Source organism: Felis catus, chromosome E3 (genome assembly GCF_018350175.1).
Source record: "Felis catus isolate Fca126 chromosome E3, F.catus_Fca126_mat1.0, whole genome shotgun sequence".
In the NCBI taxonomy this organism is placed as follows: Eukaryota; Metazoa; Chordata; class Mammalia; order Carnivora; family Felidae; genus Felis; species Felis catus.
Window position 1 is genome coordinate 41,304,954 of NC_058383.1, and position 19,382 is coordinate 41,324,335.

Below are 19,382 nucleotides of genomic sequence, written 5' to 3' on the forward strand. Positions count from 1 at the left end.
TGGTGGCGACATGTACCCTTTCCAGCAACCACGCCGTGGGCAGCAATCACAGATGTGTCTTCCGGGCCAGCGAGTGCACTCTGGTGCTGCCGCCTGAGGAGGTGCTTGTGCCTTCTGACAACTTCACCATCACTTTCCACCGTTACGTCTCTGGGAAGGAGCAGGTCAGCCTGGTGGACCCACAGTACCTGCCCCGGAGACATGGTGAGGCCTGGGGTAGGGTGCTTTGGTGGGGAACATCCTGGCTTCATGGGGATTGGGGGCAGGGTCCCATTGCCCTTAACCTCCACGGCTCAGCGGGTGCTCTCTGTCCCTGCTAAGAGACACCCAGGGCTATGAGCGAGCAGGGCCCCTGGGAGGGAGGGGCCCACTGGTTAGTGGAGAGGTAGGGTTCAGGAGGAGGACGAAGACTCAGGGCCGTAAGTCGGGGCAAGGGTATAACTTGAGTCACTTGAAATACACTTCAGTCACAGTAGGAAGAAGTCCGGTAAGACCCTGGGAAGCTTATGGCTGCAGGGGCCGTAGGAACTCACTGTCATCTCGTCCCACCTGAGGCCTCACTGGGAGACAGCAGCAGGGAGGAGACGGAGACCTGCCTCCCAGTGAGGCCCCTTGTCTGGAAGGGCCTTGACCATTCCCTGCCCCCAGCATTTTTCGGACCCCCGGTGCTGGGCACGCTGACACGCACACCCTCACGTGGCCTCATTCTGTTTCAGTGAAGCTGGACCCTCCCTCTGATTTGCAGAGCAATGTCAGCTCTGACTACTGTGTCCTGACCTGGAGCGTCAGCCCTGCTTTGGAGCCTCTGATCTCCATGCTCAGCTATGAGCTGGCCTTCAAGAGGCAGGGGGAGACCTGGGAGGTAACGCTGGGCTGACTACTCCAGGGGCCTCTCTCTTCTGGGAGCAGCAGCCAAGGGCCACTCGGGAGATGCCAACTTGGAATAATGAGGAGGGGAGGTGGCCAGAGTCAGGAGTGTGACTGTGCACGTGTGCATTTGTATGTGAGTGTACCTGTGTGTACGTGAATATGTGTCTTTATATGTGTGATGAGCACCGGGTATGCCTATATATATGAGTGTGAGTGTAGTGAGCGTGTTTGTGTGTGCAAGCGCACATGGGGGTAGATGAGTGTCAGTGTGTGTACGTGTGCCTGCGTGTGTGCCTGTGTGTGTGCATGTGTGTCCTTGAGGGCTGATGGACCCTGTCACCCTCAGCAAATGATAACTGTTCTCTACCCCACAGCAGGCCCAGCACAGGGATCACATTTTTGGGGTGACCTGGCTCAGGCTTGAAGCCATCGAGTTGGACCCTGGTTCCAGCTACGAGGCCAGGCTGCGCGTCCAGATGGCCTCGCCGGAGGATGACCTGGCGGAGGAACAGCACTATGCGGGCCAGTGGAGTGACTGGAGCCAGCCTGTGTGCTTTCCCTCTCCCCAGACCTCTGCCCGAGGTGGGGGTCTCCCTCCCAGAGCGCCTCCCTTCCCATGTTTGTCACACCCTCCCACCTTTTCACCCCCCTGGAACTTCCTCCCTGAGGCAGTTATACCCCGGTTGACCACCTTCCCCTGGAAATCTGAGATTTTTAACTTGCCAAGCATTGGGCTTCTTGGAAACTATAGTTACTGTCTGTCACTGGGACTGAGTGTGGCCCACCAGGCCTATGCTTCTGGCTCTGGAGGCTGGGCATGGTCTCATCTCCCTAGGAAGGGCTGGGCTGACCTTTGTAACCTGCTAGGAAGGGTGGCTGACACTGATGACCTTGCAGATGGAGGAGGTGAGACCCAGGAGTAGGTGATTCATTAGCAGGCATGACGCAAACCTCTGTGGCCTATGAGAAAATTTCCACTGTGGCCCGGGGCGCTCCCAGGGGTGCTTTGCCATGTGGACTGGGAGGAACATCCTGGTGCCAAGGAGGCTCACGACCCTGGGCCCTTCCTACCCACAGGCCCCCTGTTATCACCTCGGGGGCAGCCTGACGGCACCCTTGTCGCTGTACCTGTCTTTCTGCTACTGACCAGCCTGACCTGCCTCCTGTTCAAGCTTTCACCCAGGTCGGTAGCCAAGGGGTGTGTGTATGTGTGTGTGTGTGTGTGTGTGTGTGTGTGTGTGCATGCGTGTGTGCGTGAATGTGTTCATGTGACTCTGGGTGAGTTTCCGTGTGCATGTCAATGTGTGTGCATGTGAGTCAGTATGTCTGTGTGTAGGTGTGTGGTAGGTGGGGCATCTCGGGCCAAACCTCTGGCCCTGGGTGGGGTGGGGGGTTTTTAACCCTCTGCCCTGGACCTGTGGGGGAGTTCCTCAGTTGCCAGGTGAGGAAGCGGGTGCTTGGTGGGGCTGTGAAGGCCGGGCTCAACCTGGGAGCATAAGAAAATGCCTGAAGTGTGTGAAACTGTGTGCGACAAGATCTGGTTTATATTTTGAGAATACGTTTTGGGGGTACAAGGATACGGAGAGGACCTGCTGGGAGGCCAGTGGTGGTGTCCGGAAGGAGGAGAGAGAAGCAGAGGGGGAGCAAAGTGGAGGAAATTGCCAGATCTTAGGAAGAGAAACCTAGGGGTCAGATGAGGTGGGACTGGGGACTCTTGAGGTGGGGAGCTGGAGAGGCCACTTCCTCCCCTGGGACGCTGGTGAGGCTGCTGGGGACCTGTTGTGTTGGAGCCCTGTGCCACATCCTCGTGGCAGGGCCAGTGGGTCTGTTGCTCAGTGAGGAGTCAGGTGGGGTAGGAAGCTGCCCCCTGTCTGCCAGGAGCACAAGTGTGGTTCCCGAAGGTGCCAGCTCCCTCTGTGGGCTGTGGACACAAGTGGTCACCTTGTAGCCCTGAACCCACCATGACAGCTCACCCTGTAAAGGACGCGTGTCTTGGTATAAGTCAGTTCTGTGGGGCCCTTAGCCAGGGAGGCCACAGGGGCAAGTGTCGGGTCTTGGAGCCAACAAGAGGTAAGAATGGCAGCAGCCCAGGTGAAGCAGGGCCACCTCTGGCTGGAAGGGAGCAAAGCTCCTGCGGGGACATCATGCCTCCTGGAGCTGGGCCTCCAAGGGCCCCTCCTTGGGCGTGCACAGGCCTCCAGGTGTCCTCTCTTGGCCCCAGGGTGAAGAGAAGCTTCTACCAGAACGTGCCGTCTCCCGTGGCCTTCTTCCAGTCCCTGTACAGTGTGCACAATGGGGACTTCCAGGTGCGTGCACAGCTCACGGCAGGGGTTGAGGGAGAGTCTGGGCTTGCCTACATTCTGACCCGACAAAGATATGGACTTCTGGTGAGAGTTGGGGGCTAGCATGGGGGCCTTTGTCAGTGCTTTGAGCTTTTTTTGGTGTATGTAGTCGGTTTACATTTACACACTGTGTCTCAAATGCATCAGAACAATTAGCTTTATTCTCTGTTGTGGGTTTCTTTTCATTTCTGAGTAGCAGCCCCTGTGAGGTGTATGGTCAGTTTAAGGTGCAAACAATGGTGCTGTCTGCAGCTGCCACATGTCTCGTCCCCGCTTCTTCTCTGAAGGTTTCTGCGGGGAGGGTCTGGTGCTTATACTATCCCTGGGGCCTTCGGTGGTCTATGGGCTACCGCTCTGGTGGCCACTGTGGAGTGCCTGGCCTCTCCTGTTCCCCTGGGTAGCATGCTGGCACCATGAGCACTGAGTACACTCCACACGTGTCTCTTTGTGGTGCCACGGTGAGTACTACCTGGAGGGTCGCATCAGACACCTCCCCCTCCCCCCCCCCCAGCCCCCCACTGGCCTGGAGGCTCCTGCCCCTCGCTGGGCAGGAGGGGGGCAGGGAGCAGCCCCAGCAGGTGGTCTCAGGTTCCCCACTGTGGGTGGTGGATGGGAGGTGATGCTTCCTGGTGCCCTCGGACCTGCTCTTCCCTGATGCCCTTGCCGTTGCCGGGTTTCCCTCTGCCTAGTCCTTGTGTTTCTCAAAAGGGAGCCCAGAAAATTAAAAAAAAAAAATTAAAGAGGGAGCCCAGTTCTCAAGATTGTTGCCCAAAAGTATAACTCAAAGCTTAAAGCTGAGCATTTTGTTCTTGGTGGAGGCCACCCCCTTTTCTCAGGCAGTGGCCATCACTGTCAAGACCCCTGGGGTGTCTGGGCACTAAGGCAGATTCCATCACCCTGGAATGTATCTTCTGGGCCGCGGGCACCCAGCCCTCCTCTGTAGACCCATGTCACCAGCCAGGGTACTTAGACCCCTCCAGTGGTGATATGGAGCCATGGGTCGGCTGTCCAGGGAGCAGGGCAGTAACAGAGGGTGAGGTATGTGTGGTCCATTTGGTGGTGATTCCTGGTCCCACATAGGAAATACTTTCCTGTAGGAGGTGGGGGCCTCCTGTGGCTCCACGGATGGGTCCAGGTCTGCTGCCCTTAGCCCAAAGGTGCTGGTTCCAACAGCATCTCTGTGTGTGATGGGGGTTCAAGAGGGGGTGCCCAGTCTCTGTAGCTGATGGAAGTGCCTAGAGCAGCGGCCAGGGGTTCTCTCTGTCCTCGACACCTGTCACCAGCACGGATTACTGAGGGTCCTGAAGAGACTCAGGGTCCTGTGCTGAGGCTGGGCTGGCACATGGAGGGTGAGACGACATGTTCCAAGCACAGTCGTTGCTTGGACTCTGGGTGAGGATGTCTGGAGAGCTTCTTGGAGGAGCAGGGGAAGCTCCTTCCAGGGAGAGTCCTGAACATGCTGCCTGAGCCCTTCCCCCCACCCCCCATGCTCTGTTCTAGACCTGGATAGGGGCCCACAGAACCGGTCTGCTGCCAAGCCAGGACTGTGTCGGTTCCCCGAGAAGAGCCTCGGAGTCTAGTGTCCAGGAGGCCATTGCGTGGCTGACCTATGGCCCAGTGGATCCCTGGCAGTCAGTGGTCCTGGAGGAAGAGGAGAAAGGCCCACGTCCTGGCCTCCCAGAGGCTGTGTTGTTAGCAGGTCGTGTGGCACAGGGAGAGCAGCCACCTGCCTACCTGCCACAGGAGGACTGGGTCCCTGGGAGCCCCACCAGGCCAGCTCTCCCACAGGCAGAGGGCAGCAGTGGTGACTACTGTGCCTTGGGCTGTCCTGGGGCGTGCCACCCCTCGACCTTCCCAGGAAGCATGCAGAGCTCTGGGCCCAGCCTGGCTTTGGCCTGTGGCCTTTCCTGTGACCAGCAGAGCCTGGATGCCACGCAAGGAGGGACCTGTGTGGGAGTTGGTCACAGAGAGGAGCAAGACCCTGGTGAATGTGTCGCATGAGGCCCTCAGGGCACTTTCTTCGCTCCTACCCTTGGCAGACGCTGGCTTTGATTTAGAACCCTGACGGGGCCAGCTGCATAATGTCCATCATGTGGAAAATGGACTACAGTCTCTGAGAATGAAGCCCCTGCACAGATACCCTGTCCAGACGGAGGCCGAAAACCCCTCCTCTCTCCCCTCCCCTCAGCATCCTACCACGCAGCTCCCACTCCCGGGCTCGCCACTTCCCTCCCTGCTTTCGGGCTCCACCCTGGTCCCTCACAGAAGTGGGGGTGTTGGCTCCACAGCCTGTTCTGCCCTCACTCCCTTAAAGGGCCAGCCGGCACCCAACAGACACAGATGAGGTGCTGTGACCAGGCGGAGTGTTGTCTTTCTGTGCCTCCCTGAGGTACCTCTGCTACTGAGATTAAAAGGGATTCAGTGGTTGTTTCAAACTGCTGCTGACTGGGAGAGGGGCCCACAGGAAGTGCAGGGGGTGGGGGTCTGTCTCTTCTCGGGTTTTCTGGGGTTGGAGATGCTGACATTTTGAAGTTAGCATCCAAATGGAGACCTGTCCCTCTCTGGGTGACCAACCAGAGAGGGCACCTCTGCATGAGTCTCTGGTGTCCCCTGAGGCCTGTACAGAAAAAAAAAAAAACAAAAAACACAAAAAACACACTTGTGGACCCAGGCTCCCAAAGGCAAAGGCTTCCTCTGCCTCAGACAGGCATCCCCCGCCCCTCTGCGTGCCTGCGGAGGCCCCTGGGGTTTTGTGGGGAGCCTCAGCTGAGCCAGATCATGGTCAGAAGGGGTGAGGCAGGACCCAGAATGTATTTTTAGCGTGTAGAGAGAGGAGGGGTGTGGACGGAAGTGAGGTGTAGGCATGTTCAGCTCTAACCAAGGATAGAAAAAATAGCATGAGTCACCCGCCCCTTGGGGAGCCCTGGCCTGGGGTATTATTATAGCAGCATCTGCGTGGCTTCTGTGGCTTCACAGGGAACCTGGGCCACCTGCATATGACGAGTGACCCCCACAGCGGGGATGCCTCTCGCGCGTGGCCGGAGACATTGTTCCTGTGAGTCACATATCTTCTCTCGGTGGCGCCCGGAGTCCTGGCTTTGGGAGTGTGCAGCCTTAGAGGCTGTGTGATGGTACGTGGGACACTCCTGCCCCTTCAGCCTGTGGGACTAACAGTACCTCGTAAGTGTTGCTGCGAGTTCACCTGAGCAAGCTGCCTGCATATCTTGGTGCCCAGAAAACGCGTTTCCCTTTTTTGTGATGAGATGACCCTTGGACGCTTGTGCTGTGATCCAGTTTCCAGCAGAGCAAGGTCTGAAGACCTTGGGATGAGGAAGTCGCCGAGCGCTGGCCACTGAAGGAGTCAGAGAGCAGGCGGCTGGCAACTGGAACCCTCACACATCTGGTGGTTTGAGGGATCGGCCGCACGGCATGGGCTGGAGCTCAGATGTCCAAAATTTGGCCGGCTGGGCTGCAGAGGGTCTGGAAAGCCAGGCTGAGAGCAGTGAGGGAAGGGGACTCTCCCTGGCGAGGGAGGATGCACAGTGGCTTCCCTTTCTTTCTTTCTTTCTTTCTTTCTTTCTTTCTTTCTTTCTTTCTTTCTTTCTTTCTTTCTTTCTTTCTTTCTAAGATTTTTTATTTTTAAGTAATCTCTGCACCCAACGTAGGGCTAGAACCCATAACTCCAAGATCAAGATTCGCATGCTCCAGAGACTGAGCCAGCCAGGTGGCCCTCTTTCTTTAATTTTCAATGTGGTGAAATTCACATAATCTAAACATAACTCTTCTAAAGTGTTCAATTCAGTGACAGTTAGTACATGCATAATATTGTCCAACTGTCATCACTCTCAAAGGAAATCCCCTTCCCATTAAGCGGTCCCCCCGCACCCCCCACACTGTGCCCTGTGCAGCTCTTTGCCTGCGTCCCATCTCTGTGGCTTTGCCTCTTCTGGACACTTTGTATAAATAGAGTCATAGAATATGTGACTTTCTGCACAGTTTTCCCTCAGCATAGTGTTTTTGAGGTTTATCCACTTTAGAGAATGGGCACCTCAGTTCTTATTGTGGCCAAATATTACTCCATTGTGTGGGTAGACCACATGTAGTTCATTCATCCTTCTGGAGGGCATTTGGGTGGTTTCCACTCTTTCACTGTCGTGAACAGTACTGCTGTGAACATCTGTGTACAAGTTTTTGTTCCTATACCCGTTGTCTATGTTTTTGTGTATATTTCTTGGAGTGGCATTGCTAGATCGTGTTAACTATGTTTAGACTTTTTGAGGAATCACTGAACCGTTCTCCACAGTGACTTCAACATTTTACATCGGTAATGTACTCCAGTTCCAATCTCTGCATATCCTCACCAACTATTGGTAGTGTCCTTTTTTTTTTTTTTTTTTTAAGTCGCTCTTCTGATGGGTACAAAGTGGTACCTCTGCGTGATTTTGACTTGCATTTCCCTGATGGCTGGTGATGTTGAGTATCTTTTCATGTGCTACTTGTGTATTTTCTTTGGAGACAAGCTTGTTCGAGTCCTTTGCCTATTTTTTAATCGGGTTGGTTGTCCCTGTGCTGTTGTAGGAGCTCTTTCTTTATTCTGGACACTAAACTCATATCAGATATTCCATTTGCAAATATTTTCTTACATTCTGCATGTTATTTGGTGTCATACACAATAGATTATTGCCTAATCCAACCCCAATAAACACATAAAATTATGCTTAACGTGTTTAGACATCAGAAAAACGAAAATGAAAACCACACTGAGTTGCCACTTCATACCCATTAGAATGGCTGTTATCTAATAATTGGAAGCTAGTTTCGGTGAGGATGTGAAGAAGTGAGAACTGTCGTGCATTGCCGATGGAAATGAAAAATGATAGTGGTGATGGTTATACACCATTATGAATATTCATTTAAAAATGGTGAAAATTGGCCACCCGGGTGATTCAGTTGGTTAAATACCTGATTCTTGATTTCGGCTCAGATCATGGCACTGGGCAGGGAGCCTGCTTGGGGCTCTCTCTCTTTCTCTCTCTCTCCCTCTGCCCATCTCCCTCACTCCCCCACACACTCTCTCTCAAGATGAATAAAGAAACATTAAAAAAGTGGTGAAGGGGTCCTGGATGGCTCAGTCAGTTGAGCGTCTGACTCTTGATTTCTGCTCAGGTCGTGATCCCAGAGTCACGCCCAGAGATCGAACCCTGTGTTGGGCTCCGAGCTTCGTGTGGAGCCTGCTTGGGATTCTCTCTCTCTCTCTCTCTCTCTCTTCCTCTGCCCCTCTCCCCCACTCACACACTCTCTCTAAAATAGAAAGAAATAAGAAAAATAAAAATGGTGAAAGTGGTAAATTTTATGTCATGTATATTTTACTATGTTTAAAAATAAAAAGTAATGAAAGGAAATTTTATGTTATTTTTGTTATCACACCCTCAAAGAAATTTCCCTAAGAACTGGTCCTGAAATAGTGACACTTGTGATGGAGGAAGACCTTTGTCCCCTGGAGCGAGAAGGACTTTTCTTATGGACACTGCTACTTCAGACCAGATTTGCTCACACGCACCAAGCAGATCTCACCAAGCAGAGGCGAACACTCCCACCTGGCCCTTCGGCACCTCTTTTCATCAACCCATTCTCCTGGTCAACTTGCCCCCAAAAGACGCTCAATCACTGTTGTCTACTATGTCTGTAATTTTTCCTTTGCCACATGTCATACAAGTGGGATCGTAGAGTGTGTCGTGTATTCAGATTGTCTTCTGTTCCTCAGTAGCATGCATGTAAGCCTCATCCTTGTCTTGGCCTTGCTCGATAGATCATTCCTTTCTGTTGATGACTAATATTCCATTGCATGCATGCATCTCTCTTGGTTATTCACTCACCTATTGAAAGGTATCCTGTTTTGTTAAAATATTTGGCCCTTTTGAAGAAAGATGCTGTACATAACTGCAGGCTGGTTTTTGCTTGAACATGTTTTCAGAGCACTTGTCCAGATACCCATGAATGTGACTATTGGCTTATATGGTGAGACTATGTTTAGTTTGGGAAATAACTGACAAAGTGTCTTCCAAAATGGCTGTACCAGTATACATTCCATCAGCAACGAATTCAAGTTCCTGTTGCTATCGCTATTAGTTTTTCTTAAGACCTTAGCCTCTTCTTTTTTTATTTTTTAAGTTTATTTATTTTGAGAGATTTAGAGAGCACGAGCAGGGGAGGGGCAGAGAGGGTGAGAACCAAGCAGGCTCTGCACTGTCAGAGTGGAGCCCAACGTGGGGCTCGAACTCACGAACCTCGAGACCATGACCTGAGCCGAAACCAAGAGGCTGACGCTTAACCGACTGAGACACCCAGGCGCCCCAAAACTTTAGGCACTTCTATAGATATGCAGCGCTTGCTTGTTGTTTTAACTTGCTTTTCCCTCATGACAAGTAATGTTGAGCAACATTCTGTATGCTTATTTTTCATCTGTGCATCCTTTAAAAAATTTTTATTATTGCTTTTATTTGAGACAGAGAGAAAGAGAGAGGTAGTGTGCAAGAGGTGAGGGGGAGAGGAGCAAAGGGAGAGGGAGAGAAGGAATCTTAAGCAGGCTCCATGCATAGTGTGGAGCCCAAGGCAGGGCTCCATCCCACAACCCTGAGATCATGACATGAGCTGAGATTAAGAGTTGGACGCTCAACCAACTGAGCGTCCTCATCTGTATATCTTGTTTGCTTTGGTGTGTTTAGATCTTTACTCATATTTATGGGTTGTTGGTCATTTTTCAATTTTGGAGTTTCTTTGTATATTTTGCATAAACGTCCTTTTTTAGATGTGTTTTGCAAACATTTTCTCCCCATCTGTGGCTTTTCTTTTTGTTCTCTTTAGTGGATCTTTCACAGAGCAGATAGTTCACATTTTACTATGGTAAACATCAGCAATTTTTTCTTTCATGGACTGGCTTTTCGTGTTCTATTTAAAAACTCATCACCGAATCCAAGGTTATGTAGATCTTTAATTTTCACAGGTTTGCATTTGAAAATATGTGTGTGTACCATTTTTAAATGTTTATTCATTAATTTTGAGATAGAGATAGAGAGGGAGGGAGGCAGGGAGAGAAAGAGAGAGAGTATGGGAGGGGTAGAGCGAAGGTTGTGGTTCTTGGAGAGGAGCAGCACCTGGAGCATCTAATTGCAGGTGTGCTAGGGGCCGCGGCAGATGCTTGAAGGGTGGGAGCAGGTGTGCATGATGCCGGCCGCTTGGCCACCCTGGGCCTGTCCGGGGTCCTCTCTGTTCCGGTGTTGACACAGTTGGATGCACATTGAAAAGTAGGTGTGTTAGGGGCACCTGGTTGGCTCAGTCGGATAAGTGTTGCACTTGTGATTTCGGCTGAGGTCAGGATCTCATGGTTCCTGAGTTTGAGCCTTGCATCGGGCTCTGGGCTGACATCACAGAGCCTGCCTGGGATTCTCTCTTTCCCTCTCTTTCTGCCCCTCCCCTGCTTATGTGCTCTCTCTTTCAAAATAAAGAAACTTAAAAAAAAACCTGCATTATTTAAGTTTAAATACATTATTTATACCAAAACTGAATTAAAATTATTAACTTAAAAATTAAAAATTTCTGGCTTTAATGGAAGTAAACTCATCAATCACTTTATTTTCCTTTTGTTGGGAAACTCACAGTTGAATTGGCAGCACATTTGTGATGGTACATAAAATGTTTATTATGAGTCCCCGGGGCCCCTGGGTGGCTCAGTCGGTCGGGCGTCCGACTTCGGCTCAGGTCACGATCTCACAGTCCGTGAGTTCGAGCCCCACATCGGGCTCTGTGCTGACAGCTCAGAGCCTGGAGCCTGTTTCGGATTCTGTGTCTCCCTCTCTCTCTGACCCTCCCCCGTTCATACTCTGTCTCTCTCTGTCTCAAAGATAAACAACCGTTAAAAAAAAAATTAAAATGTTTATTTTGGAATCACTGGCATCCTACATTAGATGAACTATGAAAATATGTCAATAGTGTATTTATTATTATATTTATGTCTTTAATATTAAAATCAGAATTTGTTAAAGGTTGGTTAACACTCAGGTGTTTACTATGAGCCCATCGGTTCCTAGGGAATTTTCCAGTGGGAGATGTCTAAACGTTACTGTGATCTTTGCTCATTCGTCCATTTCTATGTTTCATTATTTCAAAGTCCATTTTGTTAATGTGCATTTGTAATTGGAAATCACCCATCTCTTCCAGTCTTTCAGTTTTCTCTCTTTTGATTTTTTGAAAAAGTGCATTTATTTATATTGAGCATGCATGTGACAGAGAGAGAGAGAGAGAGAGAGAGCGAGAGAGAGAGAGAGCATGAGCTGGGGAGGAGCAGAAAGGGAGAGGGAGAGTGAGGGAACCCAATCAGGCTCTGTGCTGACAGTGCAGAGCTCCACACTGGGCTTGATCCCATGAACCATGAGATCATGACCTGAGCTGACGTCAAGAGTTGGATGCTCAACTGATTGTGCCAGCCAGGCACCCCGCTGTCTTATTTGACCTTTAATTTCTATTCTCTTTCTGGTTCTTTTCAGAATTGTTACAGTTAATGAGCCAATATTGATATTATTTATTATTATTTTTTAGAGACAGAGAGAGAGAGCATGGGCAGGGGATAGTGGGGGGGGGAGAGAGAGAGAGAGAGAGAGAGAGAGAGAGAGAGAGAGAGAGAGAGAGAGAGAGAGAGAATCTTAGTGGGCCCCACGCTCAGTGCAGAGCCCAATATGGGGCTCAATCTCACAACCCTGGGATCACGACCTGAGCCAAAATCAAGAGTTGGGTGCGTAATGGACTGAGCCACCCAGGTGCCCCTTGGTATCTTATGATTAACTGAAGTCCAGATTGTATCTAGTTTCTTTCTGTTCTACCTTCAGTGCTCTAGGATCCCATGCAGGTTTCAGTGACCTTGACAGTGTTGAGGAGGAATGGTCAGGTGTTTTGTAGAGTTAGTTCCACTTCTGTGATGGATGGCTGAGTGTCTACATCAAGCATTTGGAATTCTTGTACATTGCTTTCTACTAATTACAAAAAGAAATGTATGTAATAAGTTCTTTTTACCAGTGTGGACACCTGAGTAGTTAATGTAGTGTTTGGTTTTATTCCAGCAGTAGGGCGTTTGGTTGATCAGTTTATTCCTGTTGTGGCTCTATCTGTTGCCCTCTGTTTCCACTGACATAATTTCAACTTGGGTGGGATTATTTTTATTATTGGCACTCACTTCCTTTCTGATACTTCAGGGTTATCCCGGCTCCCGTATTCATTGTCTCAGCCCTTAGTGCCAGATATCTCTTCTAAGAGCCCCTTTTTATAGAGAATGGCACAAAAAACTTATACACTGTGGGAACTCAATCTGCTCAGTTGACAATGCCAGGAAATATATGTATGTATTCCAGTTTATGTCTACACATGTAATTTAAAATATTTTGTGTATAATAAAGAAAGGAATCCTTCCTTAAAATGGAGCCAGGAAGCCCGAAGGGGGAGCTCTCACACACGTAACATCAGTTGGGATACAACTATCATAGGAAGATAGGATTTAGTAGGCAGAGAGGGAAAGGTTACAACCTGAGGTCCCTGGGTGGGGAAAAACACATGTTTTGGAACGATGCTGGGAGCGTCTGACCACAGCAAACTCCTTGGGGTGTAAGGTTCCCATTAAGAATGTAACAGACCCCACCTACTCCTCCTCAGGTTTCCCTCAGGAATTTGACAAAAGGCCTAACTAGAAATAAGTAGTAGACCATAAAACCTATTACCCACAAGGAACGGTAGGGCCATAGACCACCCCTCATACAATGGAAATGAGCCAATCAAAAAGGAATGACTGGGCATTTAGAGTTACCTAGCCAATAGGGGTAGAACCTGAGAAGAAACAAGAGAGAAGGAACAAGGGAGAAGAGAAGGAGGGGCCAACCAAACCTTATACAACAAAGACCCTTGCCTATAGTCCTGGGCATTCACTTTTGAATGCCCCTTGTCTGCCAGGAGAGCTTTCATACTATTCTTACTTTGTAACCTTATACTCTAATAGAGCTTTGCCTGCTGCTCGTTTTATTTCTGTGTCCACCTCTTTATTTGAGGCAACAAAACCCGGGTATTGAGGTAAAGAATCCAGCAACACAGCCAGCAGAAAGAACTTGGTCAAAGCGACATCATTTTGGGCCTCTGGTTTTCTTTTCTTCTTCTTCTTTTTTTTTTAATCACAAGTGATGTTTATTCTAATGATTTATTTATTTTTTTAAGGTTTCATTTATTTTTGAGAGAGAGCAAGCGTGTGGGGGGGAGGGGCAGAGAGAAAGGGGGACAGAGGGTCCGAAGCAGGTTCTATGCTGATAGCAACGAGCCCAATGTGGGGCTCAAACTCATGAACCCTGAGATCATGATCTGAGTTGAAGTCAGATGCTCAACCCACTGAGTCACCCAGGTGCCACCCCTCCTCCCCAGGGGTTTCTTTTTAACAGTTCATAACAATACTCTGAAATTTCCTAATCAATCAGTTAATTATTATTTTTAAATATTTATTATTTATTATTTTAATTAAAATTATTATGTTTACTTATTAAAAAATTTTTTTTAACGTTTATTTATTTTTGAGACAGAGAGAGACAGCACATGAACGGGAAAGGGAGACACAGAATCCGAAACAGGCTCCAGGCTCTGAGCTGTCAGCACAGAGCCCAACGCGGGGCTCAAACTCATGGACCGTGAGATCCTGACCTGAGCCGAGGTTGGCCACTCAACCAACTGAGCCACCAAGGCGCCCCTGTTTACTTATTTTGAGTGAGAGAGGGAGAGTGTGAGAGGGGGAGGGGGAGAGAGAATCCCAAGCAGGCTCTGCGCTATCAGCCCACAGGGCTCCATCCCACGATCTGTGAGATCATGACCTGAACCATAACCGACTGAGCCACCAGGATGCCCCCCTCCCCACCCCCACTTCCTCTATAAACCCAACACAAACTGACCTTTCCTTTGGCTTTTTGGAGTTGTCTGTGGTTTGCCATAGTTTTCTTGTCCTGAATTGTGATTCCTCAGGCGTTCCCAAAGAAACTCATGTTGCTGGTAAAGTAAATGGCAATTCTATTCTTTTTTTTTTTTTTTTGAAAGAGCAAGAGAGAGCTCAAGCAGGGGAGAGGGACAGAGGGAGAGAGAGAGGCAGGCCTCACGCTCAACACAGAACTCCGCACGTAGATTGATCCCCAACTGGGTTCATGACCTGAGCTGAAATCAAGAGTCAGATGCCCAAGGGACTGAGCCACCCAGGCGCCCCATGTCAGTTTCCATATTAAGCTAAAGATGAGTTTATGCTGATGTCTCCAATTGCATCCACTATCACATGGATATGGTAGCCTGATCCTCTTACTTATTTATAACTTCCCACTCCAAGGGTGATAAACCTGTCATTAAGAAACAAAATCCACCTGGGCCACCTGGGCAGCCCCATCTGGTTAAGCCTCTGACTTTGGCTCAGGTTGTAAGGGTTAAATTGTAGTAGGACTAACCTGTAGTCTAGAGAAATAATAGCTTTGTTTTGACACTGTGGGTTAAGAGATAACAGCTTTGTCCTATCAATCAAGGGAACAAAAGTTCAAGGAAAATCAACTGGATCGGTGATTGGTTGGATTGGGGCAAGGGCGCATTGAGAACTTTGAAAAAGTGGCGCCAGAGGCAGGGTCAAGGAGGTCAGCTGGTGGCCGCTTAGCGGCAGAAGGTCTGAACTGTTTCCACCCCCATGGGGGAACTATTTCTTTGTTCTGTTCCCAGGTGATGATAAGACGATGTGGTCGGCTATAAAAACTCCGTACCCCAGCTGTTCGAGGCTGCACTCTGATCAAGAGTGTCGGTCCCCATCGGTCGGCCTTGCCTCTCGTTGCAATAAACTTTGCTGTGACTGTCACTGCTGCCCGTAGCATTCTGTTTCAGGAGTCGTGTGGATGCAACAAGGTCATGATCTCACAGTTTGTGGGTTCGAGCCCTTCAGTGGGCTCTGAGCTGACAGCTCGGAGCTTGGAGCCTGCTTCAGATTCTGTCTCCCTCTGTCTCTCTGTCCCACCCCTGCTTGTGCGCTCTCTCTCTCTCTCTCTCAAAGTTAAACAGTTAACAAATAAATAAAAAAAGAGAAACAAAATCCATCTGTGTACACTTAAAGATCCAATTGGCTTTATTTAAATTTATTTATTTTTGCGAGAGAGACAGAGAGAGAGAGAGACAGCACGAGCAGGGGAGGGGAGGGGCAGAGAGAGAGGGAGACTCAGAATCTGAAGCAGGCTTCAGGCTCTGAGCTGTCAGCACAGAGACTGACGCGGGGCTTGAACTCACAAAATGTGAGATCATGACCTAAGCCAAAGTTGGATGCCTAACTGACTGAACCACCCAGGTGCCCCCAATTGGCTTTATTTAATGATTCATGAATCTGGCAGCCTCTGACCTAGCAAATAAAAAACATCTCCATCAAACTGTAGAAAAGGAAAGGCTTTTGAAGTGTAAGGGTTAAATTGTAGTGTAGGGCTAAGGCTTAGCTTGAAAAATAACAGCTTTGTTCTGACACTGAAGGTCAAAAGATAACAGCCTTGCTTTTGCTCTGGTAAATCAGGCTTTACCAATGAAGGAAACAAAAGTTCAAAGAAAAGAGCATCAAAGACAAAGTCAAGGAGATCCACTGGTTGCAACTTAGAGGCAGAAAGTCTAAAATAAACCCCTCATTAGGCAACTGTTTCTAACTCATCTGGGAACTCTTTCTCTGTTCTGTTCCCAGGTAATGATAAAACGATGTGATTGGGTTTTAAAACTCTGTACCCCGGCTGTTCGGGGCCGCACTCTTATCAAGAGTGTTGGTCCCGATCGGTCGGCCTTGCTTCTCATTGTAATAAACTTTGTTGTGACTGTCACTGGTGCCCGTAGCACTCTGCTTCAGGAGTCGTGTGGATGCAACAAAAGGAAGGGAAAGCATGGAAAAAAAGAAATTATGGGCAATGAATGTGTTTCAGGCAAGATAGTCTTCCTAAGGAAAATAGAGGGGTATATTCATAAATCTCCTGGTCGGTCCATTTTTGTCCTGTGGTTTTCTTTTTCACCCTTGGGTCCCACCTTTTTTCGTTTATTTAATTCATTGCTCCATTCTAGATTGCAGATGTAATGGTTTCGGAATTGTTAGCTACTATCCCCACCGGAAAGAACTTTGTAAAATAGAGTCCATTGTTTACGTATGCTATATTTTTTGTATTTATTTATTTTTTATTTTTATTTATTTATTTTTAATGTTTATTCATTTTTGAGAGAGAGAGAAACAGAGCGTGAGTGGAGGAGGGGCAGAGAGAGACACACACACGGAATCTGAAGCAGGCTCCAGGCTCCAAGCTTGTCAGCACAGAGCCCGACATTGGCTTGAACTCATGAACCACGAGATCATGACCTGAGCCAAAGTAGGACGCTTAACCGACTAAGCCACCCAGGTGCCCCTACATTTTTTGTATTTAGTCCATAGATGCCCTTTATTTCCAAAGTTTCTCAGGTCAGATTGATGTCAAATATTGGGTTACAGGGGTTTATTGAGACGTGTTTGGTGCAGAAAAGTTGGTTTTAAAGTATGGGGACAGATCTTGTGGGCAGAAAGAGCTGCACTGAGATTGTGAGGAGTGACTGGGTATATATTTTCAAGTTGGGAGGGGGTTAGGGTTAGTGTAAGTCTGTAAGGAATTTGGAAACAAGGTTTCCAGGAACCTGTGTGGTCATTTACTACTGTCTAGTAAAACCTTGAGACCCTCCATATGTATACCAGCGGGCCATATATTTGGAGGATGATTGCTAATACATATCTTGGTGGTGGGGAAGTAGAGATAAAAGAAGTTTCCAAAGAGATTTTTATATGTTAAAGGAGACTTACAGGATCCTGGAGGTTGGACTAATGTTAAGATAAGGTTGCCTTTTGCCCCTACCAAAGTATTAACATTGAGGCAGCTGAGCTCCCAGAAGAAGGTCATTCTGCCTGTCTCAAGGACCTGTCAATGGGCTGCAAGTGGTAAGGAAATTTAGTTTTTTTCCCCCTTTTCCTTTGTTCTCCACATCATAATGTACTTGTCAATGGTCTGCAAAGAAAATTTCATTTTTTATTTCTTTTGCCTTTGTTCTCCACATCAAGATCAGCACTTTTGTCCAGCAGCTACAGTCAGGTCTCCCCCCCTCCCCCCCATACATTTCTACTACAGTTAGGTTATTTGTCACAATCTATTCCATACTGTGACAATCACACATTTTAGATGACTGTATTTGAATAGAATATGATTTACTCTTTGGGCTATAGAAATCTATGAGTTTTGACAAATGCACAGAGGCAGGTATTCATCATTAAAGTATTCGATGCAAAACTTTGAACCTCAATCTCATAATCTGTTTATCATCTGTTTAGTTTGCTTTTTCCATAATGTCATATAAATGGGTTCATGCTTTATGTAGCCTCTTCAGACTGATTTTTTTTTTCACTTAGCAAAATCCACGTACAATTTATCCATGCCTTTGCATGGGTTGGTCATTCATTCTTTTATATTATTTAATAGTATTGCTTTACATGTGCAGGTGAGCACAAATAATTTTCCCTGTACTCTTCTAGGTTCTTGGCTGAGACACCCCACCCCCCCAACAAATAAAAGATTAAAAGGAGAAGAACAAACAAAAGTTTAATAACATGTATACGTCCTGTGCATGTGGGAGATACCTAGGAAAATGGAATAACTCTCCTATATGGCTCAAGTCATCACTTTATTTTTTTAGTGTGAAATTTATTGTCAAATTGGTTTCCAGACAACACCCAGTGCTCATCCCAATCAAGCCATCACTTTAAGTATCATCTTCAGGTAAAGACAAAAGAAAGATCTTGGGTAATGGGAAAGCCAGTTAAGGGACATTACCAGGCCAAGCACAGTAAATGAGGTATGGTTGTTATGCAGGTTTAAGTCTGTGCCTTCTCTTTTGATATGGATTTCTTGAGATTTAGTCATTCTGTTCCTGGTACTGAGAGACAAATGGAGCTTCCCTTTATAGGTGTAAATTTCTCTCACCAAGGGACAACTTCCGCCGGGTTGTCAGAGATTCTCCTGTGTCTGTTGTTACTTAAAATTAATCAGCCCAAGTAATCCTTGTTGCAAATAGGCATATCTTGGGGTGGCATATTCTGCTTCCTTCACACGGATGTACCTGTTTGCTTATGGATCCATCTACTGAAGGATATCTAATTTCTTCACATTTGTAACTATTATGAATAGAGCTGCTATGCATAGCCACTTGCTAGTGTTTGTTTGGAAATAGTTTTTCAAAGCAGTTGTCTAAATACCAGAAACACAATTGTTGGATGCTGAGGTGGGACCTATAAGCGTTGGAAAAAAAAAGCAAAACTGTCTTCCAATGTGTCGCTATTGATAGGGAAAGATAGGATTCAGTAGGCGGAAAGGGAGAGAGGTGAGGCCTCAAAGGTCCCTGGATGGGGAAGAACGCATATTTTCAAAGACATTTTTCTGGGAACGTGTGACCTTGAGCAAACTCTTTCAGGCGTAAAGTTCCTCTTAAGAATGTAACAGAGCGGCACCTGGGTGGCTCAGCTGGCTAGACGGTGGGCTCTTGGTTTTCGCTCAGGTCATGATCTCTGGGTTTGTGCGTTCAAGCTCCATCTTGGGCTCCATGCCGATGGTGTGGATACTGCTTGGGATTTTTTTCTCTTTCTCTCTTGCTCTTTCTCAAAATAAATAACTATACTTAAAAAAATTAAAAAAGAATGTAACAAACACCACATACTCCCCACATACTCTCCCCCCCCCCCCCCCCCCCCCCCCCCGCCTAGTTTCCTTCCGGAATTTGACAGAAGACCTGAGTAAAGGTAAGTAGATCGTAAAACATATGACCCCCAGGGCCATAGACCATCCCTCATACAATGGAAATGAGTCATTCAAAAAGGAATGGCCAGGCATTTAGAGTTACCTAGCCAATAAGGTAGAACCTGAGAAGGAACAAAGGGGAAGGAAAGGGGCTGACCCAAACCCTCTAAAACAAAGTCCCTTGCCTGTAGTTGAGGGTATTCACTTTAGAATGCCCCCTCTCTGCTGTAAAGAGATTCCATACTATTCTTACTTTCTAATCTTATACTCTAATAAACTTTTGCCTGCTGCTCGTTTAGTT

At 48.0% G+C, this 19,382-nt stretch overlaps 1 protein-coding gene across 5 annotated transcripts in view; it reads left to right on the top strand.

The window, feature by feature from the left end:
• IL9R (interleukin 9 receptor) overlaps window positions 1–19,382 on the top strand; it is a 45,185-nt gene that overhangs the window by 4,980 nt on the left and 20,823 nt on the right. For 3 of the 5 annotated variants that reach the window (XM_045047382.1, XM_023246459.2, XM_045047381.1), the window contains 6 exons: window positions 26–204; window positions 717–862; window positions 1,245–1,452; window positions 1,948–2,053; window positions 3,092–3,176; window positions 4,713–5,884. In XM_045047382.1, coding sequence (XP_044903317.1) covers window positions 26–204; window positions 717–862; window positions 1,245–1,452; window positions 1,948–2,053; window positions 3,092–3,176; window positions 4,713–5,213 — 1,225 coding nt within the window. In that variant the 3' untranslated portion in view covers window positions 5,214–5,884. Of the gene's footprint in view, window positions 1–25; window positions 205–716; window positions 863–1,244; window positions 1,453–1,947; window positions 2,054–3,091; window positions 3,177–4,712; window positions 5,885–19,382 lie in introns of those variants that run through there. The other 2 variants (XM_023246460.2, XM_045047383.1) reach the window with 2 other exon arrangements.